This window comes from Podarcis melisellensis (genome assembly GCF_964234715.1).
Source record: "Podarcis melisellensis genome assembly, chromosome: 1".
NCBI lineage: Eukaryota > Metazoa > Chordata > Lepidosauria > Squamata > Lacertidae > Podarcis > Podarcis melisellensis.
In genome coordinates, this window is record NC_138528.1 from 130754446 (window position 1) to 130769859 (window position 15414).

The following is a 15414-nucleotide window of genomic DNA, read 5'->3' on the forward strand; positions in this document are numbered from 1 at the left end:
TGCCGGCAACATGGCAGGGCAGCTTCTCTAAGCGGTGGGAGAAATCCGTTTTACCAGGACAAACATAAAAGGGCTCAGAAGGCATTAGATCGCAGGGAGAGGGACACAAGCCATAACAGGTTGAGAAACTAGTCGGAGAAGTGGGGGATTGTAGGCAACTGAGTAAGGGAGTGGGTCACCTGGGGGGGGGCAGAGGAGGACATTGCAGAAAACTGTGTTTTTTTATATATAACAACAACAACAACAACAACACTAATCTGGTTTTACCTCATCCAAATTACAATCATGTTCTTTACAAAGTTCTTCGATAACCTTTATTTCTGTGTCTGTTTTTGAAGTACGTATACTCCTGTTCTGAGTTCGCCTGTAAGTTCGAGCTGAGCTATTAACAGACATTGCACTCAGGGATTCTATGGGAAGAAGGCAAGTATTTGTTCATCATACATCATTAAGTCAAAGCAAAATGCAAAAAAGCAATATTTTAAGAGTATGAAAATAAGTTTTTAAAAGCTATATCTGTATATCTGAAAAGGAAATGAGAACATATATTAAACAAGAAGTAACTCTAACTATGAATAACCCTCCGAAGACTGCTGCTTTCTTAAAATATCCTTGAAACTTTGGCACAAGCCTTTAATCCTCAACACTCAACTGCATTCACATCCATCCCTCGGCTTTTCTTCCTTCTCTCTCTCTATGAATCACATAGAAAGAAACACAATGATAAGTTCGAGATCTATCTAAAATGCAACACAGATATTTCTAATACTGGTTTTATGTTTTAATATTTCTTGCAAAACCCCTAAAATATGGATATCTATCTTTTTTGTCCCTTTTAGGGGTTTTGCAATAAATATTTAAACATAAAAACAGTATTAGAAATATCTGTGTTACATTTTAGATAGATAGTTCTAGAACTCATCATTGTGTTTCTTTCTATGTCATTCTACGAACAGGAACACTATTTTAGTCTCACACTTAGGAATTAATAGAATTTAGTATTTCTGAATCAAATGTGCCTGGTTTTTCAGCCACCAACCAAAACAATTTTGCCTCATCTTGAAATCTAAAATGATTCTGCAACTGGCACTCTTTCAGGATTTTCTTTCAACAATAATGAAGAACAGCGTGAAGCAATAGCCTTATAGACTGGGGCCTTTTGCCTACTGTGAGGATCGCCAGTTTGGTGCCCTCGGGTTCCATGGCTCTCACAAAGGCCTTCCCTGGCATCCCCAGGCCCCTGTGCTCAAAGGCACCCAGTCCAGGTAACCCACAAAAAATTAAATAACTGGAAATGGCAGAAGTGTGGAGTGGTTGCTAGAACTGGAAGCCCCCCCCCCAACTGCATTCTGGCTGGTTTGGAAAGATTTGGGGTGGGGGGAGAAGAGGCAGGGGAGAGAGGGGAGAGATATGTGTGCAGTGTGAGATGGGGGGGCGCATGACTGCTGGGTCAAAGAGAGAGAAAGAGAGACAAAGGAGATGCACTTGGCCAGAGAGAGAGAGAGGAAGGGTGGCACGTGTGGCTGTGTACCTGAAGGGGGTGTGAACGCAAGAGAGAGAGGCCTGTGTGTCTGTGGTCTGCATATGTGGCATGAGTGCGAGGGAGAGAAGTGATTGTGGCTACTGTGTACATTTTTCCTGGTACTGGGAAAGGCTTTCTGTTGTAATTGGGCAGCAATTACTTTGGCTGACCTTCTGAAGTGAGCTGCAATGTTATGCCACTCCCCCATGGTAGCCATTTTGTTACTGCAAAACAGAACTCTTTCAAAACCTGCAATGTGCCCACTGGTCCAAAAAGGTTGGCTTCCTACGGAGTCTGACTCGGATCAGCACAAAATTCAGAGCACACATTCACGTGACATGTGCACTCACAGTATATGTATCACCATATATTTTTGATGCCAGAATATCAGTTTATACAGAGCTCTAGGGCAAATTCACAAAACAATTTTATTTAAAAAACCTTTTTAAACATGACATAGCCCTCTGAAAGATTTCAGGGATGCTTTAAACCAAAATCTAATATATATTCAAGCATCCACCAGGAAAGTCAGTAAATTACAAATAACACTTTCATAGGTAAATATTTATTATTTACCTTAAAAAAAGGATTTGTAAACAATATTTTAATATTTTTAAGCAGCATGCAAAAAATACAAGAACAAAACTCAGATTAAAACAGACGTTTCAATTTTCTTTGTGTCATTTTCAGTAAAAACCCTCTTTGGATTTGGAATGTACAATTACAATGTACTTTATGCATTTCTTTTTGAAAGTCCTGTCCGTAACCACGGCAAGTCTTTCAGAGATGTAGAGAATATGGGGAAATGATTCTAAAGGGCATTCCAGCAATACAAAAGTTATGCAAGTACTGTATTATAAAATGCAAATACTGCAGTTATTGTTTTCAATACTCAAGCATGATTCCCAAATATTATTAAGCGTAAGCTTTTACATTTTTGCTTCTCCTTTGTAGCAACATATATCTGCAGGGCTGAACAGTCGCTCTGGTACAGAATGCACTAAGGGGCACAAATATAAGCAACACAGTAAATGAAAGTGGGGTCAGTTTAAACAACTTATAAAATTCTCTTTATCTTTTCAGGACACACAATCTCTTATGTGGACTACAAACATGTTTACTGTTGTGTGCAATGAAAAGCTTAAATCCTTACTGTATGGTTCATTGAGTACTGCTGGAGGAACCAGTTTGATAAAATAATCAAGGACACAAAGCAGCAACTGGAAGGAAATAACCAAATCTTCTTCCATCTGTAGTATTTTTCCTGAAAACGTTAGAAAAATGAGAGAACATTTTCAATAAACACCTCTTCAAACCATAAGTGAAAAATGTATCATGTTTCACATTTGGGAAAACTAGGCTGGAAATACATAGGGTGGAATTCAAGAGAGGACTAAGGAGAGTGTTCTGTCAGTGCAAGCATTTCTGCCTGCTCAGCATAAGGATCTCCCCTTTCCTGCTCTTCCGGAGGGTTCTCCCAATCCTCCAGAGCAGATCTGGGCATGAGGCAAAACCCTACTGGGTTAGCAGGAGCCCTTGGGCTGGCTTCTGCTAATGGATCTAGGTGGCTGAATCCGCCCTCTAGGCGTAGATTTAGAGCTCATGGGACACTGAATGAAGAGAGGGTGGCCATTGTTGCACAATCCCCATTCCCTTGCAGCCCTTTTTGCTTCCTGAAAGCTACAAGGGAGAGTTTGGGGACATTCCAGAACAGGGGGAAGGTGGGTGGGTGACTGGGGGAATCAGCAGACATTGGCTCCCCTCCCTCCAGCAGAGGCCTCTGTTGGAGCTCAGCTCCTTCTGTGAATGAAAGGAGCTCTTCCTTTTGCAGAAGAGACAATCTGGATGCAACACTTTGTATCTTATGGCTCTTCAGCAAATTATCTAGGTTGCCAAACACTTTATAATCATGAACAATTTTCAGTGCCTAGTATTCACGACCTTGCTCAAATAAAGTTTTAAGACAGGAACTGAGCACCTATTTCAGCCTGAGGGCCAGATCAGAGCTTGTCCAACCTTCTGAGGGGCACGTTCCCATGGTGGGCAGGGCAAAAACAAGAAAAATGTATGTGCCTTTTCCCTCTTCCATTGTCCCACACATGCGCACTAAGCACACATTTCTCTCCCTCTCCCACACACCAGACCTGCAAGCAGCCAGACAGGCGCACATACATACACATGCACGCACGCACACGCGCGCACACACACACGTTTAGCATTTTAGCCCCTTCCCCTTAAGATTCCTCTGCTTGCTTTTTCCAGAGGACTAAGCACCACAGGGATAAGAACGGCAGCAAAAAGCAGCATTTCCACAAACCTCTCCCTTAAGCTGACAGCTTCTCTCTGATCTGACCACTGTGGTGCTTAGAAGAGATAAGAGATCTCATTGCTACCTTTTCCTCATTGAAGGCTTCCCTCCAACCTTAGTGCTATGGTGCTTATGTAGATTTGAAGTAAGAGATCCCCTTAACGCTCTTGCGCCTGACATCAGGTCACTGGCAGGTCATCACGGTTTATCCAAAATGGCCCCTGCTGCTTTAGGATATGCCCATGCTAAACAACAGTAGCACACCAAGGTATTACACAAAGGGCTCCACTATACATGATCAGGTGGTTTCTTTCAGGTGATCCCTTTTGGCACAAATGCAGCACTGAATTCACCTTGGTAATATGACTGCTTAGCTTGGCAACTATATGGTAAAAATGACAGGAAGATTCTCTAACTAAGCCAAACATGCCTAGAAAAAAATTTCAGCTGGTAGTTGATAAGTATCTTCCTCTGCTATTTTTGTATTCCTGAGAGAAGCTTTGTCATCACTTAACCAGCTGAATATCGCCCAATTCTCTCTCTCTCTCTCTCTCTCTCTCTCTCTCTCACTCACACACACACACGGTAGGAACCAGCCCTATGCTTGCTTTTCTCAGATTTCAAATTATTTTACTGATTGACTGATCAATGACTGATCAGCATACATATATGGTCCTAATAACAGCATTCTCCAGGTAGCTTACAATATTAATGCAAAGCTTAAGAGTCAAAATAGTCAAACCAATTTTGGGGGGGTTCTTTTTTCGTTTAAACACTGAAGGATACTACTACTTACCTTTTGCCAAAAGAAACATGATCCAGCATAGTTTTAGAACTAGTGAAGAACTTAGTTCAGCACAAACTCTACAAATAGAAGAGAAAAACATAAGTGACGATTCTACATTTCCTGCTTTAAAACACTTTTAAAAAGGTATGCAGCTAAGTGATTTAAATCAAAGGTCTAATGCTTTGTGTGGCTGTGATTTTTTAAGCCAAAAATACAGTTACTGTATAATATTAATATTAATAATAATAATAATAATAATAATTCTATACCACACTTCATCCGAGGATGACAGGGCAGTTTACAATATAAAAATACCTAACATAGCAACAAACAAAAACAGCACCACCACACCCCCAACAGTTTATTAAAACAATATACCTTCACATTATAACAGTGAAACATACTCCTACCCTTTGCCACCTGCTATCTTGTGAACCTATGCACTGGCTAGCAGCTCACACATCAACATTTCTTTGATTTTATGAAAACAGACAAACTTACTGATCATCAGGATGCTCAACATAGATAAGTCCACAAGTTCTTTTAAAAAGAAAAAGAAAAAAGGCGTATCAGTGCACTCTAAAACTTAAGATTTCAACTCAGCACACCCAGAGTATTCTAAAGTCACAGCTGCTTTGAAGAAAATGTGTTTGCTGGGAGAGGGTTGGATCCTAGATGGTTTTTAGCAGGAGCCAAAGGGATGCAAAATGAAATTCTGCAGCGGTTTTTCCAATTATGCTGAAACTTATACTATCATATGAATGCTAAAATCTGTCTACTATTATTTCTATACTATACAGTATTATACTATACACTATTTTATATATTATATATGTACCATTTAGCAAGCACCTGAAAAGCCGACGGCGGCAGGCACGTTCTGCAACAAGGAATTTTATGAGTGTGAGCAGTTTCTGAAGTCTTGTCGCATTATGCCTTGCCTAAGACTTCAGATCCAACTTGTGGCTGCAGGCACTGAGGCCGTGGAGGGAGAAATGCCTCCCAAGGCTGAAGGGAGCTGGAGAAGGGAAGGGAAGCAGACCAGGAACGGATCTCTCCTGTGTGAGGCTGCGAGAAGCCCCCTGAATTACGTCCCCTCAGGCACCTCGCAGGCGGGCAGGGAGAGCTTTGTGAGGGTCCAGGAACCCTCCGAGGAAGAGCTCAGTGTGGATATGGAGCCCCTCTGGGCTGTAGGAGGTGGGAGATGCCTTGCACACAAAGCAAAACATGTCCAGTAACTTGGGGTGCGTCTTTTCAGGGTTACCTGGATATTCTTGGACAACACCTCTTAGTTGTGAAAGCCCCATATAGGAATGATACCAGGTTTTTGTTTTTACTTTGTGTTTGTGTAGTAGAATTGCTTACTCCTCTCCCTTATCCAAACTCTTCAGCTCAGCTTGAGAGACATACTAGTAACTGGCAGCTCAAGGGAACTGTTCTGTTCCCTTTATGTACTGTAATATGCTGATACAGTCATATCTCAGGTTACAGACGCTTCAGGTTGCGTTTTTTTTTCAGGTTACGGACGCACCGAAACCGAGAAGTACCAGAATGGGTTACTTCCGGGATTCAGCGGTTGCACACGCACAGAAGCGCTAAATCACGCTTTCCGCATGTGCAGAAGCGCCGAATTGCGACCCGCACGGGTTGCGAACGTGCCTCCTGCACAGATCACGTTCGCAACCGGAGCGTCCACTGCAGTATTTTACAGAGTGACTTAACAGGAAGTTTAAAACTCCTCCTCCTTGTTCCCTTTCACACCATTCAAACACCCCCTTCCAGCCCGGAGGATTTCAATGCTGCAAATTTGTGGTGGAAGGATGTTGCTAAAGGATGTATTAGAAACACAGAATCGCAGAGTTGGAAGGGACTGAGGGGTCCTCTAGTCCAACCCCCTGCAATGCAGGAATCTCACTCAGCTAAAGGATCCATGACAGATGGCCATCCAAGAGCAATAAAGAGTAGAATATTTGAAATCTTAAGTATGGTACCGGTATCTTTATTGTATGAACAAATTTAAACATGCAAGTTCAAATGTAGCCCAATAATTTACTTAATTATAGGTCAGAATTACTTTCCTTTGTATAAAAACAAGCCCGAAGGAGGCCCCCCAACCCGCTCACAGGTCCTTGTATGCTCAGTGGAAACAGTTGGTCCTGGCAAGTATTAACCACTCTCAATTCTAACCTGATAATTGCCACCTGCCCAGATTTTAACTTGTCTGAATTAATTCTAAGACGTATTTTAGTTAATTGATGTCTGTTTTTATGCATATTGTGTTGTTTTTATAATGTTATAAAATCTGAGCATGGCCTCGGCCAGGGAGGGCGGGATACAAATAAAAAATTAGTAGCAGTAGTAGTAATACATGATCCAGACAAGCATTGTTGTACTATCAATTTTCAAAAGACACTGTGTGTGCTTGTGTAATTTTGAATTAATTTGGCTGAACTGTGAACTTTTTTTCTAAATCAATTTTTATTTGCTTTTCTGTTTTATCATATCATCAATGCATACTGTGTTACAGTCAAACACAGGATAATAAAGACATTTTCCCCCAAATTGTTTTTATTGCCTTTACAATGAAATAAAAATGATAAGCTAAGCTAAGATCATAAACATGCCACCTGTGTCAAGCCTCTTCGTTTATGAGAAACTAAACCTCTCCACAGTGAGATTTGAGCAATTGTAGGTTTAACATTTAGGTTGTTATTAACTTAACTTAAAAAGGGGAACCAGACAGACTGAAAACAATCTTTCTTAGCAGTGCCTTGAATAATTCTGGCATGGTAAGTGAGACACTCAGAAAACCCAATAAACCATATTCTGTTCATTTATCTGTATGATTTGGGATTGTGCTGCTATAAACAGGAAGATTGTCAGTTCTTTGGACCTTGGGGGATATGTCAATCAATAATAGCAAGACTAAGCTGGAGGTTGCAGGGATATCTTGACCTATCATTTCTGAGAGACAGTGACAGGCCCACGGTCACCTAACGAGCTTTATGGCTGAGTGGGGACTAGAACATCAGTCTCCCAGGTCACAACATTCCAGCCACTACACCATTCTTAATCCCCAAATACAATGTTCATTTTAATGCTGTAATTCACTCAAAAAAGTAAATTTAAATTTAAACTAGGTTTTAAAATGCAGAAAACAATAAGCACTTTACCTTTCCAACTTGTGGTATAGTGCAAGCAGGACATCATATTTTTTCTTTAGGTGTGATATAGTACTTTCCACTTTAGTACTAATGGTGTCCATGTTGACATCCATTTCTTTAATCATGTACACAAATTTGCAAACGCTGCAAGAAAAACATAACAGTCAATAATCAAATATTTCCATAAGGCTCAAAGCACATATTAAAAGCCAATTTCTCAAAAAGGACCAAACTTTCTTTGAGCAATGCTACAGGGTTTAAGCTTTGCTCAGCTAACAGAGCAGTGAAGCATATAGGGCCTTTAAAATATTTGCTTTATCCCCAAGCCAGGCACAGGAGGAAGCAAACTGGCCCCAGGCAGTCTATCCAGCACCTCACCCTGGAGTCCCAAAGAAAAAAACTGTATCTCATCGCACTTCAACCTTCAGCCAACTCACACCACTCTCTTTCCCTGGCCTAAAACAGACATGAGATGGCAAAGCTGCTATCACGATTCCCTACTCCACAGCCGTTATTTAAATGCAGCTGCAATGCATGGAGGGCTTGATAAAAGTTATCAGGGTAGTAGCACAGCACTTCCCTGACCAAAAGTGCAGACCCACCAAGCTGCTATTAAGCTTTGCAGCCGGGAGGAAATGCAGGGATTTGTATTCTTCCACAGCAGGGTAGGTTTCGATATGGAAAATAGGGAGGGAGGTTAACAGTCCCTACCTATTCTCAAATACGATCTGACAAAAACTGATCTCAGACCCTTCTTCATGCAAGTGAAATAAGGAAACATTTATCTTGTTAAATCCTAGACCCTGGTTAGACATTGCTTTAGGCAAAATCACAGCAACAGAACCATTCACAGTAGTCGGGAAATAAGCCTCCGACAAAATACACGCACAGAATTATTCCATACCTGTTGAATTGTATCAAACTCAGCTGATACAACAAACCTACCTAATACCTAGGCATTTCAGGAGCTCTGTAAAAGTGAATGTCACCTCATCCAGGTCAATGGCTGTTGTAAAAATACAGATCCCCCACCATTCTTTTTTAAGGTGGCTCTCCTAGAAAAAACAAAGAGTAGTTTTCATGCTCATTGTAAATCAGAAGCAGAACTGAGTAGCCAATGTTGTTTCTTAAGACAAAGCATTTTCTTAGGAATATGCATATGCTAGTATGATTTGGCAAATGATACCAAGAAGCAAATGTCAAATGGATATGATTGATATAAAAATAGCTGAGGTTCTCCTGCACCCCCTCAGAATCAGTGGAATTCGTTCTTAAGATAGATTTTAAGATTAGGATACTGAAACCCCATTCATGTCAATGTGAAAAAAATTAAGAAAATCCCAGGCTCTCCCATGGACATCAATAGGAAACAGAAGCACTCTAATTGGCAGGGCAACACTTCAGAAGGCTTCCCTCCTCAGGGTACCTGTAGACACATGCGCAGGACATATCTAGACATGGTGAGGAACAAAAACATTTCCCACATGCCCATACAGCTTCTCCTCTCCACCTTATTCAACAATGTGAGCTAGGAACATCTGCATGGGAACGGCAGGAGGCCTCGGATTCCCATTCCTAGACCTGCCTGGTCTGCTGAGGGCCCAACTGCACATGGCAAGTGGGGAGGGGAAAAGGTCTTTCAGCACATGAGTGTTGTGCTTATACAGGAAAGAAGTGAACCCCGTTTCAAAGTTACTGGTCATAAATGCCTACATTTGATTAATGCAATTTCAGAAATATCTAAGGTTCACACTAAATTTAGGATTTTTTAGAAGACTATTACATATGCATGATTTCTACCAATACTGTTTGTTCGCAAACCAACTCAACTGCATAAGATGAAATAGAAACGGAGGCAGGAAAAAATGTTTTGAGTATAAAGAGAGGCTAGTAAAGTTTTTGGTTTAGTGTTATTGTCTCAGTCTTCATAACTATTTTATATCTTGAGCACATTCTAACATAAATGGCCATTAATCTGTCAAGAAACAAATCATATACTTACTACAACTCCATCCAGAGACACTTTTTCATAAGTCTTCCAAGCGGTTACTCGCACACTGTCCGTCACATGCAAGGCATCACATAGGGCAAAAAATGCTTTTTCAGCAAATGGAAGCCTAAGGAAGAAAAATGTATCAAAATCGGACTGATTTTCACCCGTCCCCTCCAATCTTTTGCTGAGACATGCTGTGGTTTGCAGACAAGCTTGTGGGGCTTCTGCTGCTGATTCCTGTGCTGGCTGATGATTTAAGGGGCGTCTAATGGTGATCTTGTTTCTCAAAAATAAATGGTTCTAGCAGTAAAGCAATCCCTCTTGCTTTGCCTTTCATTTCGTCTCATAATATTACTTTTGCTGGCTTGCTTGGAAGAATAAAGGTTTGCTCCCTTTATTTGGAACTGTTGCATCTTTTCTTTCTAGGAATGCAGGTTGAGCATGGGGTGCAGATGGGAAACTATGACAAAAAGGATTAGGATTTTTGCAGGGGTGGGGAGTTCCCTTCCAAAAAATGTGCCTGGGGGCCATGCTCCCCCAGCTCTACACCCCTCAACTACGCCACTGCTCCCGTACCATTTACAGGGAAGTCTTTTCCTTTACAGAAATAAAAACATTAAAATTTTTAAATAATCATGCTATGCGGGTATGAATGTAGAGAATGAGTCAACGTCCCTCACTGGCAGCTCCACCTGTCACAGAAGCTGTGACTTTGCAAACTGAAAGAAAAAGGTTCTCCCCAGCGAGCGGTTAGAGCGTCTGTAGGACTAGGACCTGGGAGACCTGGGTTCAAATCCCCACTCAGCCATGAAGTTCACTGGGTGTTACTGTCTTATACATTCCTACATTAAAGTCCCCCTCTGCTCTCTGTATGAACTGTTTTACTATGGCTGGTTACAATCCTCCAAATACCACAGATTTCAAAAAGAACCAAATAAATTGGCTATGCAAAGTTGTTCACAAATTTATAGAGATACAGATTTTGCCAAACTACCTCTTCTAATTGAGTAAGATGTTTGGTTTTTACATTTGCTAGAATGGAACTGCAGACCCTTCTCTTCTAGGCTGCTTTCCCACTTGACTGCTTCTGTGTTCTAAAGAACTTTTCTTTTGTGCACAGCATTCATTCCATCTTCCGCTAGATCCCCCATCTTGCCTCCATTTGCTTTGTAATCTTGTAGGGGGGGGGGAATGACCATAACCTAAATTTAAGGTGGGTTATGGATTATTCTTTATTTATCAGGATGAAGAGTATCAGGATTCTTTGGGCAATCATAAAGTTCATTCTTCAGACCACGTAGTATTGCAGCAACATCAGCACATAATGAACCAGCTTTTATCAACAGTATTCGTACTCTACACCAGAACAAGAAACACAAATTATATACTGCAGCTGCACTGCACTATTGTTTAGAGCTACGGTTTCAAGAGTTCCGTGGGAAGGATTAAATGTTAAACCACTACAATTCCCAGGATGATGAGGATGATTTATTTAATCATTTATATGCCGCCCATCTGGCTGGGTTGCTCCAGCTACTCTAGACCACTTCCAACAAATGATAAAACCATGGTAAAACACCACACATTAAAAGTTTCCTATACTGGGCTGCCTTCAGAGGTCTTCTACAAAGTCAGATAGTTGTTTATTTCCTTGCAGCGTGTCACACAGGGAGGGTGCCACTACCAAGAAGGCCCTCTGCAACCTCACTTCCCTGTAACCTCACTTCTTGCAATGACGGAACCGCCAGAAGGCCCTCGGAGCTGGTGGTGGAAATGCTCTTTCAGGTATACAGTACAGGATTCTTTGGGAGACACCATACCTGTTTAAAGTGGTATGATACTGCTTTAAATGTACAGTGCAGATGGGCCTGCAATGGATACTGAAACCTGGGAACTATTACTGAATGTTATCAAGTTATTGCACCGTACCAGGGCCAGATGGTTTTACAGAAGAATATTACAAAACATTTATTAAAGGATTAGCATATAATTTGTTAGAAGAAATAAATTAATGCAATATTTCCCCCTCAAAAAGAGATTAAGTCAAACAGGTGGTAAAACAAAAAAGAACCACTATTTCTCTAGAATAGAGTATTATTAACCCATTGCTTTCCTGAACCAATATTACAAAATATGGACAACAATTTTGATCAAAAGTTTAAATACAATTATTGGTAAATACATTAAAGAACATCAGCTGCAGTTTATTAAAATCTACAAATATCCGAACCCATTTGATTATAATTAGTTTTTGGGTGCTTTTTTAGGGTTTTTTGGTGTGTTTTATTGGAACAACACTCTACTCAATTTGTAAAATCTTTCCATGAATAGAACAAGCAGTCATCTAAAGAAAGGTCTTGCACTGAGAGCTGCCATTAAATCTGGCTACCTTTTGAAGTAAGCGTGCAAATTCCTTGCAAACATTTGCAGATGCAACTGAGGTCTCAGTGATTCCAAAACCAAATTAGTAACTTTTGTGCAAAATGATTGATAGCTATAGTAAACAAACAGTACTATTGGCTCACAAGAAAAGTTCTAACCCGACAGAAATAATTTTTGAGATTTAGATTTTAAAGCTGGTTGTATGAATGACTGATGCAGCTCCAAGTGAGATTTCCAATGATTCATCAAATCATGCTTTATGGGACTCATTTCAGTTTTTGCAGCCTTTTATTTTTGACAAGGTGCTTCTGGCTATGCACCTAACAATGTGCTGCTGCAAGCCTTTCATGTCTGATTAAACCTAGCCAAGGGAGAACAGTAGAAATAGACACAAGTCCTAGAGGTTATGCTCAGGACAAGGCAGGGATCCTCAACCAGTGGGCTGGTACCCAAGGTGGATCGTGACAAAAATATGGCTGCCATGCTGGACTCCCCCTGAAGCACTACATGTGTTGCCTTGGGCCAGAACAAGCTTTTCTGATTAGACACTAATTTTATCCATTTCCATTTGGCAGGAGAAAGGCATGAGAAGTCATCCATAAGATCTGAATTTCTGGCAACCGTACGTCCCATCTTCCTATAACTAAACCTCTAGTGATAAGAGCACGACATCGAGCAAGGGCACTCTACAGTGGTACCTCAGGATACATATGCTTCAGGTTACATATGCTTCAGGTTACACACTCCGCTAACCCAGAAATGGTGCTTCAGGTTAAGAACTTTGCTTCAGGATAAGAACGGAAATCGGGTTCCAGCGGCGCAGCGGCAGCAGGAGGCCCCATTAGCTAAAGTGGTGCTTCAGGTTAAGAACAGTTTCAGGTTAAGAACAGACCTCCAGAACGAATTAAGTACTTAATCCGAGGTACCACTGTATTCATTTTCTAACCTATCTCTATGACATTCCGGATGTCACCAGGTTCAAAAGTGTGCTGGAATGCAGAAGTGTTAGCTATACAGTGGTACCTCAGGTTAAGTACTTAATTGGTTCCGGAGGTCCGTTCTTGACCTGAAACTGTTCTTAACCTGAAGCACCACTTTAGCGACTGGGGCCTCCTGCTGCTACTGCACCACCGGAGCACGATTTCTGTTCTCATCCTGAAGCAAAGTTCTTAACCCGAGGTACTATTTCTGGGTTAGCGGAGTCTGTAACCTGAAGTGTCTGCAACCTGAAGCGTATGTAACCCAAGTACCACTGTAGTTGGCAGGATGGCAGCAGCAGCAACAGCTGGGGTCCCAGGAAGAGACATCTGGAGTCTGGTGGAGGCGGAAGTGGGATCCGGAGGGAGCAGGGATGCCAGGGGAATCCTCACCTCACTCCCATGACAGGACTGGGTCAGAATAAAAGTTCCTTGCCGGGCAGAGAGAGAGAGAGGAGATCCATTTGCGGGATCTCTGTTCCCTGGTGTCCCTGATGCCGTTTCCTTTCTCTCTGCTTCACATACACCGTCCTCCTTTTCAGAATATCTGCTCGGGCTGCAGGAGAGTTACGAGGGGACAGCGCTGTCCTGTCTCTCTCTGCTGGTGGCAGGTGAGGCGCCGCGAGTCCCGCCAGAGCAACGGGAGGGCGGGCGGGCGGGCATCCTCCACGCCCCGCCCCGGGGAGACGCCAAGCTGCCCCGGACCCCGCGCGGCCCCGCCAGGCTCCTTCTGCCCCGGAAGGGACCCTTCGCCACAGCGGAGAGAAAGCGCCGCGCCCCCGCCTGGGAGAGACCTGGCCTCAGGGGACGCGCCTCCCTCCCGCGCCCTCCCCGCGAGCCTCACCTGTCCCGCTCCGGCGTCGCCTGGCCGGCGGGCGGCGCCTCCGTCTTCCTGGGGGTCCTGGGGGTCGCCATCCCGGGCGCCGCCGCCGCCACAGCCCGACCAGCCTCGACCGGCGCCCGCGGCTCCCGCCCCTCCTTCCGGCAGATTCCCGCCCCCTGCGTCACTTCCGGGGCGCCGCCCAGGCGCTGCCGCTCGCAAAGCATGCCGGGCGGGCCGGGCCGGGGCGGCGGCGGAGCCTCGGCCGGTGGTGGGCTCTGAGCGGGGCAGAGCCTGGTCCCGTAGAAGCGGGGCCTCGAGTGGGACGCTGCGCCGAGAGGCACTTTATTCCCTCTGCCCCGAGCCTTTGGAAGTGAGGGGGGGCCAGAACTGGGCACCAGTTTTATTCTCGACTCCTTGATCACAAACATGGAATTTGCCTTTTTAACAGCTGCTGCTGCTGCTGCTGCTAACGGTGAACATCAAGCTACCCACCACCACTCCGAGGTTTCATTCCTGGTCCATCGCCACCAGTTCAAACACCATCACATCTGTGAAATTAATACAAAGGCAACCCGGAAAGTTAGGTCCAGTCGCGGGCGACTGGGGTTGCAGTGCTCATCTCGCTCTATAGGCCAAGGGAGCCGGCGTTTGTCGGCGTACAGCTTCCGGGTCATGTGGCCAGCAGGACTAAGTTGGCGAACCAGAGCAGCGCACGGAAACATTGTTCACCTTCCCGCTGGAGTGGTACCTATTTATCTACTTGCACTTGATGTGCTTTTGAACTGCTAGGTTGGCAGAAGCTGGGACTGAGCAACAGGAGCTCACTCCGTCACGGGGATTCAAACTGCCGACCTTCTGATCAGCAAGTGACCTAGGCTCTGGTTTAGACCACAGCACCACCTGCATCCCCAAAAAATACCCCCAAAAAAATGCATCGTTTTGCCCTTGTTTGAAATTTTACCACCCAGTCACTCACTTTGGAGAAATAATTTTTTGAACCCTTCGGTCCCTCTTTGTACTCACCAATAGGGAGGAACTGACAAAGTGGAAGTAAAGATGGCAACCATATTGTGTGCACCCCATTGATGTGTGACCACCGACGTAGGTCCTTTTGGACCAGGAAGAAGCCAGAATGGGAGCAGGGTGGAGCATGCAGGGACCAGGAGCAGAACCCATGCACAAAATAGTCACCACCTGTATTCAGAAACTTAGAAGGGAGTGATGAAGTCCTCCTGGGTTTCATGATTCAGAAGCAAGGGAAAGCTGCATTTAGTCACACATGCGATCTGCAGTTTAAGGCGGCCAATTTCAAAAAGCTTAAGTAGCTACTGGGTGAGATCTCATGGTCAGAAATACTCAAAGAGAAGGAATCCAAGAAGGATGGGAGTTTCTTAAAGGTGAAATGCAGACAATTGCAACAAGAAAGTGGGAGGCATCTAAAGAATGCTTACAGATGAG

General features: G+C 43.4%; 1 protein-coding gene and 1 long non-coding RNA gene across 4 annotated transcripts in view; both read right to left on the reverse strand.

Annotated features, from left to right (window-relative positions):
* The window catches only part of RB1 (RB transcriptional corepressor 1), a 50987-nt gene extending 36867 nt beyond the window's left edge, over positions 1-14120 (reverse strand). Inside the window, exons 1-8 of one of the 3 annotated variants that reach the window (XM_081914933.1) lie at positions 13978-14120; positions 9784-9898; positions 8727-8836; positions 7791-7925; positions 5119-5157; positions 4627-4694; positions 2676-2786; positions 268-410 (exon numbers count right to left, since the gene is read on the reverse strand). In XM_081914933.1, coding sequence (XP_081771059.1) covers positions 268-410; positions 2676-2786; positions 4627-4694; positions 5119-5157; positions 7791-7925; positions 8727-8836; positions 9784-9898; positions 13978-14048 — 792 coding nt within the window. In that variant the 5' untranslated portion in view covers positions 14049-14120. Of the gene's footprint in view, positions 1-267; positions 411-2675; positions 2787-4626; positions 4695-5118; positions 5158-7790; positions 7926-8685; positions 8837-9783; positions 9899-10801; positions 10822-13977 lie in introns of those variants that run through there. The other 2 variants (XM_081914934.1, XM_081914935.1) reach the window with 2 other exon arrangements.
* Positions 1-15414, reverse strand: part of LOC309363465 — a 98909-nt gene that overhangs the window by 50099 nt on the left and 33396 nt on the right. The gene's annotated exons all lie outside the window — the stretch shown is intronic.